The sequence below is a fragment of the Castor canadensis genome, chromosome 4, assembly GCF_047511655.1.
Source record: "Castor canadensis chromosome 4, mCasCan1.hap1v2, whole genome shotgun sequence".
Taxonomy (NCBI): Eukaryota; Metazoa; Chordata; class Mammalia; order Rodentia; family Castoridae; genus Castor; species Castor canadensis.
Genome location: NC_133389.1, coordinates 83,694,676 through 83,715,792, shown reverse-complemented (window position 1 = coordinate 83,715,792; position 21,117 = coordinate 83,694,676). Strand labels below are relative to the sequence as shown.

Genomic DNA, 21,117 nt, shown 5'->3' with positions numbered 1-21,117 from the left:
GGGATCCAGGCTTTAGTGAGGTCCCTAATAGGATGCTGTGGGATGGGGGTCTAGTTCTGAATCTGCAGAAGCGGGTCCAAGCCCTGGAAATGTACCTCCCTAATGGAACACTGGCCGCCGAGGACAACCCATCCTTCTCCTTGCTGCAGTCTTCCCACCCCAGAAAATACCTGACTCCAGGCTCATCGGGGCTGCCAGTTCTGCAAGCCCAGCTCAGCCATCTCCGTGTCAACCAGGAGCACCTTCTTCAGTGGTTGGACAACTTCACGCAGAACCCAGGTCTGACCTCCTTCCCTCTGGGGTTAGGACTGCTCAGGAAAGAGGAAAGAAGTGGCTATTCATTCAACATGGCTTGAATCCTCTTCCCTGGCAAGAGGGGCTTCCAGGACTCTGGCCTCACCTGGGACTCTAGGGACAAGACAGGGAGGACCAAGGGAGGCTTCAAATAGGACTCTAAGAGACAGTGGGGTCAGGAACTGGAGGACCAAGGGTCCTATACAAATAAAGTGTGGCCTCCAGAAATCAGGGACTGGAGCAAGGAGCCCAAGGCCAGATCTGAGCCACAAAGTACCCAGACTGTCCCAGAACATTTAGGAGGTGGGTAGGGCACAGAGCCTGGGTAGTTCCCAGGACCATTCTCACACAGGTGGCTTACCTTGGCCTGCAGTTGAAAAAGCAACTGAGGGCACCACGCTAGTACAGAATGTGGGGGCCAGGAGGGGCCAGGACAGTTCAACCTGCTGGGGAAACCTGGAGGCTAGGGTGGTGGGGCTACAGGCAGAAGAAAATGGAGGGTCACTCTCATTATTCTGCAGCAGTCCTTCTCTCAGCTCCCCAAAAGGAGAAAGGCTTTACCCTCAGTCAGTGTGGATAACCAGCTACTAGGCCAAACCTGGCTGCCACAGGGTTACACTGTGACATGGAGCTCTGGCCCCAGCAGGGTTCCTTTCTCTGGCCACCATGTCCCATGTCTGAGTGAGCTGGGTATTGGAGAGTAAATCTCTCCAGAGGATGCAGCCTCTCCAAGGAGCAAAGAGGAAGGCTGAGCTGGGATGTGAGGACAGGCTCTGGCTTTGGGCAGGTGGACAAAGCCCAGGCTTGGACACAAAGACACCACTAGAGTATCTCTCTTGCGCATGAGATGTGAAAGAGTCCTTTTGACCAACAGGAAGAGGCCATTTCTTCCCCAGGAGTCTCTGCCAGCTGGTGGGAGCAGTGCCAGTACACACAGGAGCACTGAACTCCCTTTCTACTCTTCCTTGGCTCCCAGGACCTGTACTCCTGAGAGTGGACTGCTAGCTGAGCATCTTGTCTTTCCAAGGGCAATCTCCAAACTCCCAGGTGTTTGGCTCCTGTCATCCAAATGCCCCAGTCTAGCAGAAGCCTCTGTCCCTCCAACAGGGAGTCCCAGCCTTCTTATGCAGAGTCTAGGGGTACAGTGACTAAGCCAAAGGGGCCCCCATGGTTCAGCCTGCAATCCTTTCTCCTTCTTTCCTAGAGCTGTTCAGGATCAAAGGTGAACGAGGCACTCCAGGTAGGTTCATTTCTTCTCTGACCCTTTCTGCCCCACCCCTAAACTTTTCCCCAAGGGCTCCATGGCCTGTGCCATTTTGGGGCCATGCCCAGTCTGACTCCAGCTTACCTTCCAGTGGCCACCCCTCTGCCTCCTGGCCAGGCTTTGACTCCCAACCCTGGCACTCTGCCCTTCTCTGCCCTCTTCTATGACTGAACTCTCTCCTTTTCCTTCTTCCCATCCAAACCTCACCATCCTCCCAAGCCAGTACAAACCCAATCCCTCCATTCTCCCTGCCCCAAGCATCCAAGCTTTCAGGAGCCGCTTTCCTTATCTCCCATAAGCACGCTTGCCAGATGCAAAATACCCTTTAGGTGATGGGCATCTTGTAGGAAAGGGTTTCATCTTCTTTTCGTCTGTTTTTCCTTCCGTGCAAATTAACTTGTCCTTGGTGCTCAAGGAAAGTTTGTTGAGTGGATGACCACTGAGTGGCATTGTCACCCCACCTTGTTGGTTGACTCATTGGTATCTGTGCTCTTCTTCCTCATGTCTTCCAGGTCAGAAAGGGGCCCCAGGTGTTCCTGGCATCCCTGGCCTGCCAGGGCCACCTGCTCAGAAGGGAGCCAAGGGGGCCTCGGGACATGATGGAAACCCAGGTATGGCTTCTGTGTCCTGACCCTGTACTCTTTTTTCCTGCTTTCTCCAGGCTGTACTCTGAATTTTCTCTCCCATCCCCACTCCAGGTGTCCCAGGACCCCAGGGCCCACCAGGCATCAAGGGAGAGGCAGGTGAGTAGGTGCTGGGTGTGCACAGGAGGATCATGCAGAAAGGTTTGCTTGGTGACACGGACTCAGTCCACAGTCTATACTCCTAGATGGGTTTGAGCCCCTGGGTGAGCTGAGAAGCTGTGGGGTGGGGGTGGGGGGTTATAGCCATATGGTGGGAGGGCAGAGCTGGGCCATAGCCTCAGGGAGGTACTGAGAATGGTGTGTGGCCTGGCCTGGATGGGCTCTAGTCTCCTCCTCTGTGCTAGGAAGTCCAAGCCTGAGCATCACTGGGGAAAGTCTGCCTGTCTGGTCCAGCAGGGACTAGAGAGTCCAACACATCTGCTTCTGTGCTCTTGGCAGCCTTCCATTATCTTTCTGAACCTCAGTTTCTCAGTCTGTAAAATGGAACTGAGAGCACTCCAGAGGGTTGCTAGGGGATTCAAGGTGATTTATTATTTGTTTGTTTATCTTTGAGACAGGGTCTCTCTATGTATCCCAGGCTAGCCTAGATCTCGTGAATCTCCTGCCTTAGCCTTTGGAGTGCTGGGATTACAGGCCTGGGATGCTGTGCTCAGCTTCAAGACAATGATTTGAAGCCCATGACTATTACTGGAACTGTACTAGGTTCTATTTTTCAGACTGCAGCCTAAACCTACCCACCTGCTTTACACATGGCCAAGGCATGTCTCTGTCATAGAGTAAGGAACTCAGAGCTTTTTCACCCTCCAACCCAGGACAAAACCCAAAGTGGCTGTTACAGTCCACTCCACTCTTCCCTTTCACCCTCTGACTCCAAGTTCCCCAGCGCTGAACCTCTGAGATGTAAAGTCGCAAAAACACTCACCAAGCTAAGAACCAGCGGATTTCTAAGTAAGGGAAACAAACAGCCCAACAGTCTCTAGGCATCCAGGCTGAAGAAAATACCCCAGTCACAGTAAGGAAACACGTTAGCAGGAAGATCCAGTTTGAGGCACTAACTTGTAGAAGGAATTTAATAGATGAAATCCAAAGAATTCATTTCTTGTCCTGAGTCTCCCGGCAATGTGAGAAGACAGGAAGGAAACTCCTGTTCCTGCAGGGAGGCTCACAAATCCACTCAGCCCTCACACAACCACTCCTGCGGTCATTTTCACGCACACAATCACATTCTCAACTCACACACCACCTACATTTGCACAGCCACGTGCTCACACACGCTCACACATGTGAACACACAGCCATGCATGTGCTTGAATTCCCACGTTCACACTAACACGCCCTATGCATACTCTCACTCACACTCAACCTGTGGGAGCAGGGCAGGCTTATTCAGGAAGAAGCAGGGCTCCCTCTCTTCTTCTCCCAGAGAGAAAGGATCCCAGGCTAGGTTCTCAGCGCTCCAGAGCTCACTGCAGCCATAGGTTGGCTTGAAAGAACGATCAGCCTGGCCAGGGCCATGAAGGATGCAGAAGAGCCTGGAGTCTCGTTCCTCATCAGGACTCCTGCAGGCACGCAGAGGGCTAGGGACGAGAAGGCTGCGCGAGCTTTCCAAACCCAGGCAACATTTTCTTTAGCTCCAGTCCTTCATGGAGCCCACATCTCTAAAAGAAAACGAAGAAGTAGCTGCAGTGGTGCCATGGGGAGGGTGTGCACAAGAGCCCACCTGAGCACACCAGGAAAAGCAGGAGAAACTCACCTACTCCCTGAGGGCCTCACCCAATGGCTACTCCACTTATCTCTCCCTCCTCTCCTTCCTTACTCTCCCTCCTGGATCCCTCCATTCCCCTTCATGCCTTCACTGTCCTGCTCTCAGCCTTCCCCTCCATGGGAGGAGTCCCCACCTCCGTCCTCCAGGGACAACAGCACCTCCAGGCTGCACTCAGCACACTAACCTGGCATTCCTCGCTCACTCCTTGAGAAAGGGAACCATTTCTCAATTTTACTTTTGTCCTGGACACTGGAACATGAACTATGACCCTGCTAAAGACAGGTCATTATTAGTCCCATTTTACAGATAAGAAAATTGAGATGCAGGATAATTAAGTGACTCTTCCCAAGTCCTCCAGCCTACAGGGTGGTAGAGCTATGATTCAAACCAACTTGCCTTGCTCTAAAGCCTTTCTTCCATGGCCACGGGACATGTTCTTGGTGCTGCTCCAGCCTTCGGAAAGAACGTGAACTCTGCCTGGCCCCACCAGGGACCCTGCCAAGTGCATGTGAAGGGGGGGGTCTCTGCAGTGCAGGGCTCTGGAATGTGCAACTGAGGAGCCCAGACACCATGACCAAGCTCTTTCCTTCCTTCCCCATAGGCCTCCAAGGACCCACCGGTGCACCAGGGAAGCCAGGAGCTACGGGTAACTTGTGCTGCCAGTGGTGCATTGCCTAAGGGCTCCCGTGTCCTCTCCACAGTCCTGCCCCAGTCCCGAGCTCTACACCCCCTCCCCTGTCCTCTTCACGATCACTGAAGAGACATGCTGACACGCCTCCTAGGGACCCCTTCCCTCTCCTCCAAACCTTCTGGCCTCTTTTCCCAAGAGACAGTGGGAGCCCACCTTACCCACACTCTCTTCACAGGTTCCCCTGGACCCCAAGGCGAGAAGGGCAGTAAAGGCAACAAGGGTCTCATGGGCTACAAAGGAGAGACTGGTGCTAAGGGGAACAAGGGAGATGCAGGTCTCCCAGGTAAGAGCCATGTTTGACTGTCAGTGCACATGGGGAGACCAGAGCTCCAGGCACCCTGAGCCCAGTGGAGGGTTCAGGCCTTGCTAAGAGCTCAGAGAGGAAGGAGGAGGGCCTGAGGAGAGCCTTAGGAAGACGGTGACCAGCAGCCAGAACAAGGGGGCTGATTCCACCAGTCAACCCCAGGCAGCCAGAGTCCCCACTGAAAACAGGTGCTGTCCCAGAGCAGGGGCCTCCTGGGCTGTGCACCATGCTTAAGAAGCATCTGGGTGTTTGCTCAAAATGCAAGTTGGGCCCAAGAGTGTGCTTAAAATGCCTGGTGATTCTGACCTTGGAGGTCTGCACCACCTTTGGAGAAATCTTGTCTTAGGATTCTTCACTTGAATGGCCACCTTCACAATCCTCAGCTCTTGCCTCTTGCAGCCCAGTGGGGAGGCTCTGGGGTACGAAGCAGGGAGCCAGGCAGGCTTGGTTTCCATCCCTGTCCTGTACCTTTTCACTTGTGTGGCCAGGCACATTCCTAACCCTTCTGAATTTCAAGTTCCTTGCTTCAGAGAAAGTTGGTAATTTAATTAAAACAATAACAACTAAATTATACATACCTTGCCGGACAATTATAAGGGCTGCTGATGTTGTCAGGCTGTCTGCCACAGGATAGCTTTTATCAATACTAGTAATAGTTATCCTGCAAGGTAGACAGGGAAGGACCTCAGTTCCAAGGTCAGGCAGACCTAGATTTTACCAAGGCTTACTAGCTATGTGACCTTGCACAAATGACTTAACCTCTCTGGGCCTCAAGTTACTATCTGTAAGAGGATAATAATAGTGACCTTCAATGAAGATTAACTACAATGGAATATAAGACAGGTAAAACATGTGACACCATACCTGGCAGATAGAAATTTTTCACCTTGTAAGAAACCAAGTACGCTTGCTTTCCAGAAGAGAGAGCCCTTGGTGCTAATGTATTAGCCATCCTCGAATAGTTGAAGGACACTTTGGGGGAGAAAATAGACTAACTATAGATGGTGCCCAGATGAAGAATGAAGAACACTGAGCCAGTTTCAGAAGGACAAGTTGTGGTGAGGCAAGGGAACAAGAACGACTTAGCACTGGGGCTGATCAGTGGGCAACCAGGGATGGAGGGACCACAGAATCCTTGGCAGGCCTGAAGGGGCATCCTTGCACTAAGCAGAGGCCATGGCAGCTCCTCCAAAGCCAGAGCTCCGCAGCTCTTCGCACCACAGGGAAACCCAGCAGCACCACAGGAGGGTGATAGCCAGTGGCTTGCCCTCCTGCCCTTTGCCTGTTGGGTCTGATCCATCCTGTTTCCCGTCCAATCCACACCCTGACTCCAGTCCAGCCCACCTCTCCTCCAACCCCTCTCCCACGATTGTGAGATCTCAAATCTTGCTCGTCACACCCGCCCTATCCACAACCAGCATGGACAGTGCAGGCCATGAGCCCAATCCCAAAGATGCTGAGGTTTCCCTGGCTCTTTACTCCAGCAGGCAGGGACTACCACTGCAGGGAGGCTTCAGGCGACAAGACTGTTTTCTCCACTGCCTCTCTCAGCCACGACCAGGAGGTTCTGAAGTCAGAAGTAGCTTCGCTTCCTGGGTTGCAGCTATAGTCTGTTCTTCTCACTCATGTGAGAATGTGTCAGCATCCCAGTTGTCCCTCTGATGGCAATGGAAGCTGTAGCGATGCCATGCCAGCCCAGTGCATTCTGAAGAAATCCTGTGCAGCTGCCCAGACAATTGCTGTACCTGGTGGCTCTGGCCCAACATAAGGCACCCACGAATCTCCCAGGGAAGTAATTCCCAGTGCTCCTAACAGGCGCCACCGGACCCTTGTCCGAAGTGGCCACTCCCAGCAACCAAGAATGCCTTCTCTGCTGTTTGTACTTAAACCTCAACTATAACCATGCTCTTTAAAAATTAATTCATTAATTTTAGTGGACAGATAATTGCACAGTTATGGAGGCAGTGTGATATTTTGGTGGATTATGTAATGATCAACTCAGGATATTTAGGACATCTGTCATCTCAGTCATCATTTCTTTGCAATGAAAACATTCAAAATCCTCTCTTCTAGCTATCTTGATTCATCCAGCTCAATATTAACAACTGTTAATATCCAGAACCCACCCCTCCGAGGCTGCGTCTTTGCATGTGTGGACCCGATCCTTTACTGTTGCTTGAAACCGTCGTTCTTTAGGTAGCCATCCATCTCAGAGACCCTGACTCCCCAGCCTCACACCAACTTCACTCAAAGCTCAAGTGCAGAAAGACTGGCTCTTTCTCTCCCTTTCAGGGCCTGTGACCCCATTCTTAATTCACTAGAAAGAATTAAGGTGACATCATACCTATACCCTCTTCAGAACCATTTTGTTAAATAATACAGCCATAAATGCCAGGTAGTCTGCTTGAGAGCTGAAAGTTTGCTTTAGGGTGAGATGGTCCCTTTAGACATTCACCCCACACTGACCCCACAGGTGTGGAGCTGGTCCTTCAACCCAGCTGACAGAGGGACAACAGTGGCTCATTGAATACCCAATGCCCAGTAGGGATGGGGTGGCCAGTGAGGTCCTCGCAGCCCAATCCTCAACTCTCTGCACTATTGGGAGTTGTGCAGAGCCAGGGCCCTGCCAAAAGCTGCCCTCAATTGATATGCGCCAAGCACTGGCAGGAAAGGAGGGAGACAGAGGACTCAGGAGAGGACAGGCTGGATGAGACTCGAATGCTGATGACAAGTGGAAAATTTGAAATCGTGGGTGCCAGGGAAGCCCGTGTCTGAAGTGCTGGTGGGAACAGGAATTGTCACAATGTTTTTCTCTCTACTGACGCCCTTTGCTGTTCCTGCACTTGAAATCCTCTTTCTAGAACACTCAGGTTTCAGTTTGAGAGGCTTTGAACAGTAATTCCCAAAATGTAGACAATAAAAGGAGCCAAAAAGTGCCAGGTGAGCCTGGGTCATGGTCCTTCCCAAGGGGACCAGGGTTTTGACTGGGTTACTGGAATCCCAGCTGCAGGGTCTTCCATGGCCATCAGCCATGCCAGGTCACCTGGCCAATTTGTCATGTCTTTATGTCCTCTCTCTGGGAAGGTGGAGGGCTCTTGAAGGCTGAGATCAGATTTTCCACCTCTGGGTACCACGTAGAAGCCCAAAGAGTTTTACTTTGGAATTTGGGAGGGATGGGACATGTCTGAGTGGGACCCCCTGGCTCCGTTTGCCCTTCTCCCGTGCCTGACTTTGACTGCTTGTTTTTTTTTTTTTTTTTTTTTTTTAGGAAGCAAAGGAGATATGGGCATGAAAGGAGACACAGGGGTCATGGGGCCCCCTGGAGCCCAGGGGAGTAAAGGTGACTCAGGGCAGCAAGGCCCGCCAGGTAAGGGACTGCCCCTTTTCTCTGGCAGTCTGAGCCTGAGAGAAAACATTTCTAAAAGCCCTTCTTTGTTGTAGGCTTGGTTGGACTTACTGGAGCCAAAGGCAATCAAGGTAAGGAGTGTGGGAAACTGAGCATCCTTCCAGTGGCCACAGGCCCTGGGTAAAAGGGACCTGACTCCACCGTCTTTTATTTCATCGTATCAACCGGGGGCACCGAAGGGTTCTTATAAGCTCAGCCCCTCCTGTGAGGAACAGAGTGGCCAAGGGCAGGCTTAATTGATGGTTCTCCTTTGACCTTCCTCTCTGGGGGTGGAGCTGGACATTCCTCTCTTCCCCCTCCCTGGTTCCTAATCCACCACACTCCTACAGCAGTGAGTAGAGAGTGGCACTTTTGTACTCACTGCTGGCACTTTTGTACTCACTGCAGTTTGTGGCATCTGGAGAGGTTAAAGCTGCAGAGGTGCCTAGAGGGCATTAGAGGTGTGTGTCTCACTGCTGAGAACAGAAAGATGGGGTGGGGGCATCCAGGCCATCTGCCTGCCAGTCCCAGCCCTGCCAACACCACTTAACTTTCAGGACAACCTGGAGTACCAGGTGTTCCAGGCCCTCCAGGTGCAGTGGGACCCTCAGGTGCCAAGGGTGAGCGTGGAAGCGCTGGCCCTGCTGGACTAACAGGTGAGGTCCTGCGTCCTGTGTGGGGAGTGGTGTCCCAGCAGCTGTTCAACCTAGTCCTTATGCCTTCTTTGGTGTCTACTGTCTAGGGCCAGCAGGGAGTCCTGGGAGTCCAGGAGCCACGGGCTTGAAAGGAAGCAAGGGAGACACAGGTAACAGGGTGTGTGGGGGTGGGAGGGGTGTCTGGATTGACAGGAGGGACTTCTGTCCCCCAGAAGCCACAGAAGTCAGCAGAGAGTCTCCTGTGTTCTGGCCTCTGAGGCTCCCTGATTAAGGCGGGCAGTTTCATCTGCTTGGACCCCTTGAACTCACGGCCCCAGGACTGTTCTTTCTCTGTTCAGAGTTCCTAAAGGGACTTGAATGCCATGGGCGAGAGCTGGCACATGGCTGTGCCTGCTCTCCCAGCTGTGTGCATGGTTTCCACTCCATCCTGCTGACTTCAGTGGAGCCAGCACTCTGGATTTGGGCTGGAGGATCAAAAACTTTTTGTACATTCTCTTGGGAGGCAGGCAGGGAGCTCAGTCCTCACTGAGGAGCTCACAGAGGCTAGCATACAAACCTTCATGCAGCTTAGACTATGCTCTCTACTGCCATGTCAATGTAGTCTGGGTTAAAAACAACTTAGCAATTTCATCTAGGTTGTATACCATTGTACCAGCGTGGGCTACTTGGTAAACAACTGTGTTAATTTCATCTGGTCTTTAAGTCTGGGCCCCTACATTGTACTCAATTGGTCTAGGAAGTTTGAGCCATTATGTTGCACACTGGGCTCCCATGATGCCCTTAGACACTGTGCTGGTGCAGAAGACAGACTGCACCAAGTAGGGACTTGCTTGGAGAACCGCCACATGCCCTTTGGGAAACCACGTGCAGGCAGGAGTGCTATGGGGAGAGCAGGGTGGTGAGACAGGACTTGTGTCTGCCTTGATGCCTTCCTCGGCCAGAGTGCAAGATTGTGCTCTGGTCAGACAGCCTGGATGCCCCCACCCCTGGCCAGGCTACAGACTCACACCATGGCTGGTCTTCACAATTCCAGCTGATCAAGTAGTGGATTGATTGATTGATTGATTGATTCACTCATTCATTCATTACTACCTTCTGCCAAGTCTTGGGCTCTGTGCCCATGAGCCTTGGGTTTTCCTGAAGGTATGCAGGGGCAGCACTTGACCTTCTCTGTCCTTTTACTCCATTCAGCCTCAGAGCCGTCTTCTTTTTCACGCATTGTGTGTCAGTATGGGCAGGGGCCTGCTACCCGGTGCCATGTAAATATCTGAAGACCATAAAAAGGCCTCACCTGGGGAAAGACTCCTTATAAGGGTGGTAGTCAGAAGTCCCTGACTCACTGGTTGTCCTTTCTGATCTCCATGTTCTCTTGTCCTGGATCTTTGGGTCCATCCGATTTTGGGGACTGAAGCTCTCTGCCCCTGAACTTTCTCCGTGGCTCCCTGGGTCTGAGCATTTTCATGACCTAAGGACTCTGGTTAGTGCTATCTTACATTCTTGTTTCCACAAAGTCAAAGTATCAACAAGACATGCATCTGGGGTTGGAATCTAGCCGGACTGACTTAGAGCTTGAGTCTTATCCACCACACTCTGCCACAGGGTCTTCCCATCAAGCCACCTTCATTAGGGGACTGTGACTAGCGACACCTTCTCCCTTCATCTCAGTTCAGAAAGGATCGGGGCAGAAGTAATGGCAGCTTTTCCCATTCTCAAGAGGAAACATGAAGTTCTCAGGCCCTGCAGTGGCCCTAAGTTACTCCCTCAGTTTTAGCATAGGCACGGTAGTACACAGATCACCGAGTCCTCGTGTATCTGTTGAGTACCTATTAGCAATAAATATCAGCCAGTTCAGCGAAGGGGTCACCCCTTAATTCTGGCTGCCAAGTAGACATGATGAATTATATTTTCAATTTCAGACATCTGACACGTTACCATTTATGTAAAATCTCATGGACTGCCTATCCAAATACAAATGCCTGTCTTGATCAAATAGCTAGCTGATGGGCCCCACATGCACCTCCCAGAGGGGAATTCTCATGGGGCCAGAAGTCTGTTGAAGTCAGAGGCTAAGGAATTCCTGGAAAGATTAGGCTTGATGATTTCTGAATGGTTAGAGGGGAGAGTGGGTGGGGAGTGGGAGCCAGATCAGCCCACGATGGCAGACAACACACACTTGTCAATGTCAGCATGTTGGTATTCCCCAAACTCAAGTTACTAGAGTGATTGTCTAGTTTTGACATATCAAGCCAGGTTTTCAAACTGGTGCATTTCCCATTGTGTAAATAAAGTCATTAATCTCTCAGGATATATCTAGCTGATTTGGTTGAAAACAGAGATATTACAGTGAGACGACTTGACCTAGGAAACAGTTAGATCTCATTATTGTGCTTAATTATAAACAATGAGAGGTCCATTTATTATCAACAGTGGCCCTGGACCACGCATGTGCTCAGGACTCGACTCCCATAACCTTAGTCATCTGTCCACAACACCAGAGTTTACCCTTCCTGCTTTGCAGCCGAGCAAAGGCTCAGAGAGGATGAAGACTTTGTTCATAGGCTTGAGGTTATTATCTTCTGGATCTGGGTGTCGTCCCAAAGTCATGCTTTCCAGACTTTGTTGTATAAAATCATTGAGTCATTCTATCTTGTTGTGTAGAATAACACAGAGCAGAATCCAAAAGATATCAGAGTTACCCTTACCCCCATCCTAAACCTCCTACCCCATGACTCAGTCACTACATCTGACTCTGTCAACTAGCCACACCCCAACACATTTAGCAGGAATGGTTCCCCTTGTTCGTACCTCTTGAGAGAGTAGAAACATCTCCAATTAAAGAAGAAAAGGGAAACTCCACCCATTTTGCTGGGAAGGCAAACTCCATCTTTGATTATGTAAGACATCATACCCAGCAGCACTTTCTCTAATGTTCTGCTGATACAGACTTCCCTCACCTGGCAGATATAGACTTCCATTTGATTCCCCAAACTTAGTTTTTCCAGCTTTTTCTCTTTCAAAAGACTGCAAAAGAACAACCAGATTTTAGCTCTACTTCCCTGAGCTACTTTGTAAACTAAAGTCAACCTGGTCGAAAATTCTTCATGTCATTGGCCTTTCTGTCTAAAACATAACCATTAGAATTTTCTGTGCCCTTTTATTTTCCTCTAGAAGCAAAATCAAAATGCAAATTACTTGAACTCTATTTTCTCATCTGCATTTAAGATATTTTACTTTAAAGATAAGTAGCAAAGATAAACCATAATAGCAATGAAGTCCAATATCACTTATATAATTACTCTGTTAATTTCACTTTTCATATCTAAGTTTTCATGTAGTTCAAGAATTTATTAAATTCAGCTAAGTCAGATTACTGAATGGTCATTTATAAAACTCTTCCTCATTTTCCTCTATAGAGACATCTGCAGAAGTCTACACACATCCCAATCTTAGGTCACCTGTCCATCTTATTACTTCTTGTCCCAAAGCTCAAATTTTCAGTTATTAGATTAATCCTAAATTTTCCAGGCTACATCCAGCTTGTAAGTCAGGATGGCACTTAAAGACATTTCCTACTGGAAATTTCTACATTTAACTCAGAATCAGGAGACCTGACCTTCAACCTGGATTTGTCACTGATCAGCTGGGGGACTGTAGACCAGGACTTGATCTCAGTGGGCCTCAGTTTCTTTCTTGGTGGTGTGTGAGTAGTGTAGAAGAACATCCAGGTAAGTAGGCCTCCAGCTCCACAGCACTCTGGGTTAGACACAGGGCCCTCAGGATAGGAAAGAGCTAAGACTTCAGTCAGAGCACCAATGGAGCAATGAACTAGAGGAGGAGTGGTGCTTTCTAATTATTTTTTTTTGGTGGGGAGGCAACATTTCTTCAAAAACAACTCATCCTGATAAATTTGTAATACCCAGGGAAAACCAATTTGCTGTGGTCAAGAAAAAAATGTAACATCCATTTCACTTCAGTGCAGTTTTAGAAGGCACAGTTCTACATTCTAGTTTTCAGCCATTCTCCTTCCAACATGTGTTAGCTGATCCAGTCGGGATGCTGCCTTGATGCACAGTGATTTGTCTCTCGATTGTTCAGTGAGTGAACAGCCTCTCACCCAGTGCCCTCTTGGAGTCCAACAAGGTTTGGGGAGAAATCACACAAATCTCAATCTTAATTTCTTCCCCTTGAAGCAAGGAGATTTGAAGGCAAAATTGACATGCATTAAACACATCTCAGAAGGCATTTCATCAAGGTCCCACCTTGTCATATGAATGTGACTCTGAGGAGCTCAGATGAATGAGGGGACAGAGTTCCTGCAGGGATAGGAAGGCTGCTCTAAGCTGGTCCCTGAGAACGAGTGAGTTTTTAGGGCACTGCTACGCAGCGTGGTCCCTGGATCAATAGCATCAGCATCACTTGGGAACTTGTTAGAAATTTGGATTCTTAGAGGGCTTAGGGGCGTGGCTCAGTGGTAGAGCGCCTGTCTAGGAAGCAGGAAGCCCTGAGTTCAAACCCCAGTGCCACACACACACACACACACACACACAAAAAAAACATAGAAATTTGGATTCTTAGATCTCACTCCACTCCCACTGAGTCAGCATCTCTGGGTGGGCTGGCAAGTTGTTTTTTAAACAAGCCCCATCTGGGTGATTCTGATGTGAACTCCAGTTTAACTTCACCTCACTTAGGGGAAAGGAATGTCCAAGTAGACAACCTGAGTGAAACTCCAGGAAGGGGTGAGTCTGGCCAGCTGGTGAAAGAGAGGCAGTCACAGGGCACAGGGGCAGGCAGGGCCTGGGTTAACAGCTCAACTACACCAGTCACTCCTGTGTGACCTTGGATAAATAACCTAGCATCTCTGAATGTGGTTAACTTGACTTCCTCCCCTGAGAGTAAGGGAAATAACATGACCTTGCAAGGTAGCTGAAAGATGGGAGCAGGCAGTGTGTGAAAAGCTCCAGCACAGTGAAGGCAGCAGCAAATACAGAGGGAAGGACTGCAGGGGCAGGATTGGGGAGGGAGCATGTGGGGATCAGTAAGGAGGCCACGGACCTAGTGAACAGGGTCTGCCATGGGGTTCAGTAGAGTTTGTCCTTCAGTGTTTTAGAGGACAGTTGGAGTGCTATATGTTTTGGAGTGGGGACAATGAGGGAAAGTTCAGTACACTGGAGCCCCTGAGCCTACCTTCTAGGGACAGGCTCTGGAGGTAGAGATTGGTGTAATACAGCACCCTCTAGGATTGGGACAGAGTGCCATAGGGTAGAGGTGGACTGCTCCCATTTAGTGTCCGCCATAGACCTAGTTCTTCATGAGGTCTCCCCCAATCTTGATCCATGCTATTCAGCTGCAAGTCCTCTGCTGGGTGGCCTTGGCTAGGTCCCTGTAGGTCAATAGCAAACATTTCCTGGGGGCTCCACCCCAGTACCAGAGACACTCCTCACCTGGATGGGAGACATGCACGCAAATGATCCACAAGGTCCTCATGCCATCCTTTTCCTTCAGCTCTGGCTGATACCCATGGCTACACTTTGTGCCATGATAGCAAGGAGATTCAGAGGATGAGACTGAACAGAACATCTGACTCGGGGTCACAAAGGCAGGACAGGGCAGAGGAGGCTCAAGCCCAGGCTATCTGAATCTGGAATCCTTTGCTGGGCTTCCTTGGGAGAAAGCTTGTCATCAATTGGCTAAGACTTTGAAGTTGGTGCTACCTGACATGTCTGAAAGGTTTACAGGCTAAATGTGAGTTCTCCAGGTGGACCAAAGGGGTGAGGCATTGGGTTTGGATGGGTCGGCATGTATGCCAAAGGCTTAGGGTGAGCTGGGGCCTGTCTGCCAGGGGCTGACTTCCAAAGCACTTCCCACTATTGGAAGAGCCTCTCCCAGCCCAGTGATGGCTGGAGTAGTGTCTACCTCTCTGACTCTGATTCTCCTCCCAGCCTGTGCAAGGCCTCAGGGCATGGTTAAGATGTTGCAGAGGACCAATCCTTCTCCGACTCAGTATCCCAAGAAAGAGCCTGTAAAGGGCCTGCTGAGCCCTCACCTCACCCCCTGACCAGCACACTGTGGGTGTTCAGGAAATTCAGGCAATGAAGTGGGTAGTTGGACAGGTTGAGGAGGAAACAGCCCCAGGCTACAGCAAGGCAGGTGAATGAGCTTCCTGTGGTTTCTGGTGATCGTGAGAAGGGTGGGTTTGCCATAGGGCCTGGCTGTGTCTCACCAAGTGGGATGGGCACAGATGCTTGTGAATACCTGTGTGTGTCCCCCTATTTCTCTCTAGCAACTGCTACTCGATGGTCCATAATTAGCTTGCACTTTTCCATGTTTGCGGACCTGTCTTGGGGGAGTCCTGTTGCTCTGAAATAAACCAATATTGGATCTTAGCATCAAAAAGGCCATGATTTTTCTGAGAGAGCAAATTATGATCCACAGTGCTCCAGCAGGGTGCTGGGACCCAGGACCTTCACGAAAGCTTGCTGCACGAAGGGAAGCATGGGTGGAAAGAAGGAAGGAGGGAGGCAGAGGAGGGCAGAGGACCTCTCACATTCACTGCAAATGGAGTCATCACCAATAATTGCAGTGTTATTTCTCCATTTTCTGAACATAAGACCTTTCAGACACCTGGATCTTTATCCATCCTGGGGGCCACAATGAATAAGCCAATAAATATTTACAGTAGAATATATTCTACTCAGGGTGAGGAACCCCAAGGCTCCTGGTGGCCACTGTCCCCTCCATAGTCTTTATGAAATCAAGGAAACTTTATTTCCAAAATACCCCTCATTTCTCTTCAATAAATATCTCTCAATAAAATGCAACATCAAGAAATGGGACTAGATTTAGACACCAAGTCAGATTGTTGGTGGGCAGGAAAGGCCAGCCAGTGAGGCTGGGGTCTGTCTGCCTTGGAGTCCCACCCAACATGTGGTTATTTCACGACACACACCATCTCCATTTATCTGGAGCCTGTCTCCTTTTATGTTCTGCCGAAGACTTTTTAAACAACCGTGGAGAACCAATGTATCTTTCCATCTGCATTAATCAGACAAAAGGTAGAGGTGTCTAAGATTAAAAGTGTCTAATATCTAAGTTTTATTATCTTCTCCTCCTTTTCTTTGTTTTGATGTAGGAATTCAAGGACAAAAAGGAACAAAAGGAGAATCAGGAGTCCCAGGTAAAGGGCTGGCTTCATTTTAATTTCTCAGAATGGTGACAGGGAAGCCTGCGTGCTTGGAAGTTGAGCCTTGTTGACTTTTAATGCACAGCTATGACCTTCGTTCAAAGTTGAGACTAAGACTCCAGGGTTCTGTCTTCCAAGCCTCTATCCCTCTCCTGGCAAAGCTGGAATGACAGAAACTTGCCACCCTGAAGGACAGAGGATGTCAGCAGGGGCTGAGGATGGCAAAGGGTAAAAATGTCAGAAGAGCTGGTGGTGCAGACAATGGCTTCAGGCCATGTCACCCCCATAGAGCTAGGCAACCTCCCTTTCCCATCTGGGGTTGAGTATCCCCATCTCTGTTCTGTTCTGTTTTTCCTTTCTTCTTGTCCCCTCAAGCTCCTCATCCTGCTGCTGCTTTTTAGTAGGGTATCACCACCAGTATCCTGGATTCCTCAGCCCTTGCTTATCCCTGGTAACTGAGCTTGGCACTTACCACACAGTGTTTCTATCTTCTCAACAGCCTGACCCTAAGAGTGCTGTATTTGTTCATTTTATATTACTATAATGAAATACCAGAGGCAGGCCACTTTATAAAGAAAAGAGGTTTATTGAGCTCACTGTTTTAGGAGTCCCAGGGCATGGTGCTGGCTTCTGCACAGCCATGGTGAAGGCTTGTGGTAGATGGTATCATAATGGTGGGAATGCATGCAGGTGGGTGAGATCACATCTCCAGGGAGGAAGACAAAGAGCCTGGGGTCCCACGAGTTCTTCTGAAGGCAGTGCCCTAAGTACTTCTCCCCAAGGTCCCACGTCCTCTGAACCTCACTGCACTGAGGTTTAATCTCTCAACACAGAGCCTTTGGGACACACTCCGACCATATTCAAATCACAGCAAGTGCTGAAACCAAACTTCTAGAAAATTTCTAGAGCTCTGATTTCTCAAATTCCTTCCTCACGAGCTACATATTCCTTTGCTATTGTAATTTACTAAAGGAGACCAAGTCCTAGAACTATTCTAGCAAATCCTCCCAGAACAGTCCAGACCTCCACGCAACTGTGTCATCTGGAACTCTGTCAGCCATTTCCACCTGTGAATTCTCAGTAGCATTAACATGGGAGTTGGGAGACTAGAAGGGCCCCAGTGGGACCAAAACCACGGGCTGAATGTTTACACATCCCATTCTTGGGGAACCTGGTAGTGAAGGATAGCTCACTCATTTCCCCAGGAAGCAAAGCGCTCTATGGGGTTGTCTCTCTTCTCTAGGCCCTGCAGGCATAAAAGGAGAAAAGGGAAGCCCTGGACCAGCTGGCCTCAAAGGAGCTCTTGGACCAGCTGGCCCTAAAGGGGACCCAGGACAGAAAGGTAAGACACGACTTCTGACACCGCGGGTTCCTAGGAGGCAGGGCCTGCTTTAAGGTTAAGGGTTTTAAGAACCAATGTGGATGGAGGTTTTTTATTCAGTTGATAAGTAAGGTGCTAGGGATGGCCGTGGTCACTGAGCACAGCACTGTACAAAGCACAGACCTGTGTTCCAACAGGCAGACCTACAGTCATGCACGCAGTTTCCATCAGTGCCAGGCCACTCCAGATAGAGTCCCCAACCGACTGAATCCCTCCATGGTGGAGGTGCCTCATTCCAGCCATGTTGTTTACTGCTCAGATGTCCGTCATTAGTCCAACTCCTAGCCTCCCTGCTGTAGCTGAGGCCCAGCCTTCTTCTCAACCATGGATGCTGGTGGCACATCAAGTCCTCGTGATGCGAGGTCACAGGCAGAGCTGGAGGAAAGACTGGCCTCCCATTCTTCCCGCCCACTGCAGGCAAAGGAGGGCGAGGGGCATTCCGACTGGGTTCCCTCAAACTGTGTGGGTTTTCTCCTCATGACAGGATCTTCTGGGCAGGAAGGAGCAAAGGGAGAAAAAGGTCAAAAAGGTAACTGATATTTCGATCCCCCTTAATTTGGGCTTTCAAATCCATTCAGTATTGGGAAATTGTGTCTGCTGTTGGTGAGGAGAGCTTGGTCCTCAAGCAAATTTCTCATCTTTAGGAAAACTACTGGAATCTTCCAGAAGCCCAGGGCAGCCTCCTTCTTCTTCCTCCTTCCTTCCTCCTTCTTCTCCCCTTCCTTCCTCTTTCCTCCCTCCCTTCTTTCCTCTCTCCCTCCACTTTCTCCTTCCTTTCCTTTTCTCACCTTTTTTTTTCTATCTACAACATGTGGCCAGGCCAGTGGTGCAACCAGGTCCCTGTTCCTATGGCCTGGTACCCAAAGGTCCAAGTGCATGAAGGATGCATGCCAGGTGGTGTTACAGTCAAAATGTGACAAGCAAGACGAGGGACTCCTTTTCTGTCCTCCAAAAATGAGCAGGAAGACCCCACTGTGGCACAGGCCTAGGGGCCTCTTCACCTCCCCTGTGCCTGTGTCCCCTCTAGGCACATCCTTTGCCAGTGCTAGGATCGTTGGCGGCAGCACCCGAGGCCGGGCTGAAGTTTTCTATAATGATGTCTGGGGGACAATTTGTGATGATGGCTGGGACAATTCTGATGCCACCGTCTTCTGCCGCATGCTGGGTTTCTCCAGGGGAAAAGCCATTAGCAATTATGGAGGTGGTAAGTGACCCATTAGCAGGGGCCTCTTTCTCCAAAGTGGTGTGTTGACTCCCTTGGGTGACAAGCCCTCAGTGTGGCTGGGGTTAAAAGAAAAGTATTGGTTCAAGCAACTGGAAAGTTCTGCAGCTCAAGGCTCCGGGCTCACCTCCTCCTAGCCTGGCCACCCCTGCTGAGAGATGTCATCTCTTCACCAGCAGTGACAATGAAGGCTTTAGGGGGCTCTGGCTGCCCTGGCTTGGGTCAGTGTCCATCCAACCCAGAGTTAGAATGCCACATGTGGCCAAAGAAGGGAGAGAAGATGGAGGACAGTGTGGAAACCAGAAGCCTGGGCTGCCCAGTAGTCTTGACTGAGAACATCTTTAAAGAATAGGGAAAGAGAAGAGAAAACAAGTCACAGGGGGGACTTAGCAACATCCAGGAAGATGTGCTGAGATCAGCTCATGTATTTATTTATTTTTTAATTTCAGCCATAGGTCAAACCTTCAGCAAAGGACTATGTCCCCGGCTGGGCCCCTTTCTTTGGCCATCAAAGTTGACCCAGCAGGGATCTTGCTCCCATCCCTAGATTCTCTCCACCTCTACCTCACTTCAAAGTGCATACTTGCTTTTTAATCGGAATCCAGTTGGATTCCACATAATACACATTTTCCTCAGATTACACCTTGGCGTGTGACGGGCTATGGTCAGATAGCTGCTGTCAATTTGATTGGAAGGAAGGGTTGGCAAAGGTGCAGAGGTTTCACAAGCAGTGAGGAAAGGTAGACAGGGCAGCAGTGAGTGAGCAGGGCAGAGAGCCAAAGCTGCTGTGTAGATTGAATGTTAAATGTCTGGACGAGAGCTGGCTGTGATGGCTCACACATGTAGCCCTATCTACTTGGGAGGTTAAGTAGGAGACCATGGGCCGAGGCCCGCCCTGGCCAAAAACAGGAGACTCTAGCTGAGAAATAACTAAAGCCAAAAAGGGCTGGGGGCATGGCTTAAGTGGTAGAGTGGGGGCCTAGAAGGTATAAGGCCCTGAGTTCAAACCCAGAACTGCCAAATAAATAAATATTATAGAAGGCTTTTAACAAAGGATGGAGAATCAGCTGTTATAAGAGATCACACCAGCTGTTAGCACATTGGCCTGGTTGGATATGGGAGGCCCTGGCAGTCCACCCAGATGGGAGCCTCTGGGGCCCAAAATGTCTGCTTTGCTCCGACTATAACCTACTCTCCTCTCCCCCATGCTTCTCAGGCACTGGCAAGATCTGGCTAGATGATGTTGCATGTCAAGGGACAGAGTGGTCACTATGGAGCTGCAGCAAGAGTAGCTGGGGCTCTCACAACTGCAACCACAGTGAGGATGCAGGTGTGGAGTGTAGTTGACCTTGGAGCCCTGAGGTCACCAATCTGTCATCCAAGTGTCCTTGGGCTCCATCCACATGGAAAGAAAGGCTCTCTGAGGTTCTCCTGGGACTGGCTGGGCAGCCTCTGCACAGGGATCATTAATAAAGCTCAAAATACTACCTGGTGACGTCATTGGCTGCGACTGAATGTCACTGAGCTAGTACCTGCCATCCCTAACTGATGGCTCACCCACCTCGGTATCTCCTGCACTTCACTGAAGTCCCACGTGCCACACACACACACACACACTGGGACAGCCTCAATGTACAGGCCAGTGGGTGGGGGCCATGAGAGTGGAGAGAGTGAATGTCACCTGTGGCCCGAATCAGTCTTGACTGTCCCTCTAAACATTCAGCATCTCTCTGAGTGAGTGCCACCCAGCATGGGGGCTATCACCCCATCTTTGGCTGGGCAGAAGATGACAAGGCTAGCTCACAGGTGGTACCATGTTGTGGGAGAAATGTGAATTATACCTTTCAGCCCAAAGATTAGTCCCCAGTAGGATGTGAGTGATCCAGAAATACAGGGGCCTTTGTGGGTTTTATCCACCCCAGGAGGAGCTCAGAAAATATTTACTAAATAAATAGTCAAATTAAACTAACTGGGTGCAGGACTCAGCCTGTCTGAGCAGCAGGCTCCTGTCCCCTGTGTCAGTCTTCTCTGGGATTCACACTTTCTCCTGGAATATACACTCTGCAAGTGCAGTCTCATGTTTTCTCATGGAATGTGGAATCTGAGAGTGAGTTGCATGCATGACGTGACTCCACAGGACCATTGGTCCCTCCCTCCTGACTGGTTTGGGAGCTCAGCCTCAGCGCATTAGGAAAATTTGCCCAGGGTCAATTGCAAATGACAGAGCCAAGGTAAGAACCCAGGAAGGAGCAGACAGAAGGGCCCACAGGTGGAGTGGCCAAAGCATATGGCTACTGCTCAACCCCCGGGCACAGAGACTCTCCTCCT

At 50.0% G+C, this 21,117-nt stretch overlaps 1 protein-coding gene and 1 non-coding gene across 2 annotated transcripts in view; both read left to right on the top strand.

The window, feature by feature from the left end:
* Positions 1 to 20,276, top strand: part of Marco (macrophage receptor with collagenous structure) — a 29,418-nt gene extending 9,142 nt beyond the window's left edge. The window contains exons 3-17 of the mRNA XM_074070566.1: positions 55 to 279; positions 1,499 to 1,534; positions 2,071 to 2,169; positions 2,257 to 2,301; positions 4,569 to 4,613; positions 4,834 to 4,941; positions 8,231 to 8,329; positions 8,404 to 8,439; positions 8,905 to 9,003; positions 9,090 to 9,152; positions 16,136 to 16,180; positions 17,430 to 17,528; positions 18,052 to 18,096; positions 18,595 to 18,771; positions 20,006 to 20,276. Coding sequence (XP_073926667.1) covers positions 55 to 279; positions 1,499 to 1,534; positions 2,071 to 2,169; positions 2,257 to 2,301; positions 4,569 to 4,613; positions 4,834 to 4,941; positions 8,231 to 8,329; positions 8,404 to 8,439; positions 8,905 to 9,003; positions 9,090 to 9,152; positions 16,136 to 16,180; positions 17,430 to 17,528; positions 18,052 to 18,096; positions 18,595 to 18,771; positions 20,006 to 20,136 — 1,352 coding nt within the window. The 3' untranslated portion in view covers positions 20,137 to 20,276. The remainder of the gene's footprint in view (positions 1 to 54; positions 280 to 1,498; positions 1,535 to 2,070; positions 2,170 to 2,256; positions 2,302 to 4,568; positions 4,614 to 4,833; positions 4,942 to 8,230; positions 8,330 to 8,403; positions 8,440 to 8,904; positions 9,004 to 9,089; positions 9,153 to 16,135; positions 16,181 to 17,429; positions 17,529 to 18,051; positions 18,097 to 18,594; positions 18,772 to 20,005) is intronic.
* Trnap-agg (transfer RNA proline (anticodon AGG)) lies at positions 13,460 to 13,530 on the top strand. The gene has a single exon. It is a non-coding gene; the product is annotated as a tRNA-Pro (tRNA).
* Positions 20,277 to 21,117: the final 841 nt, after the last annotated feature.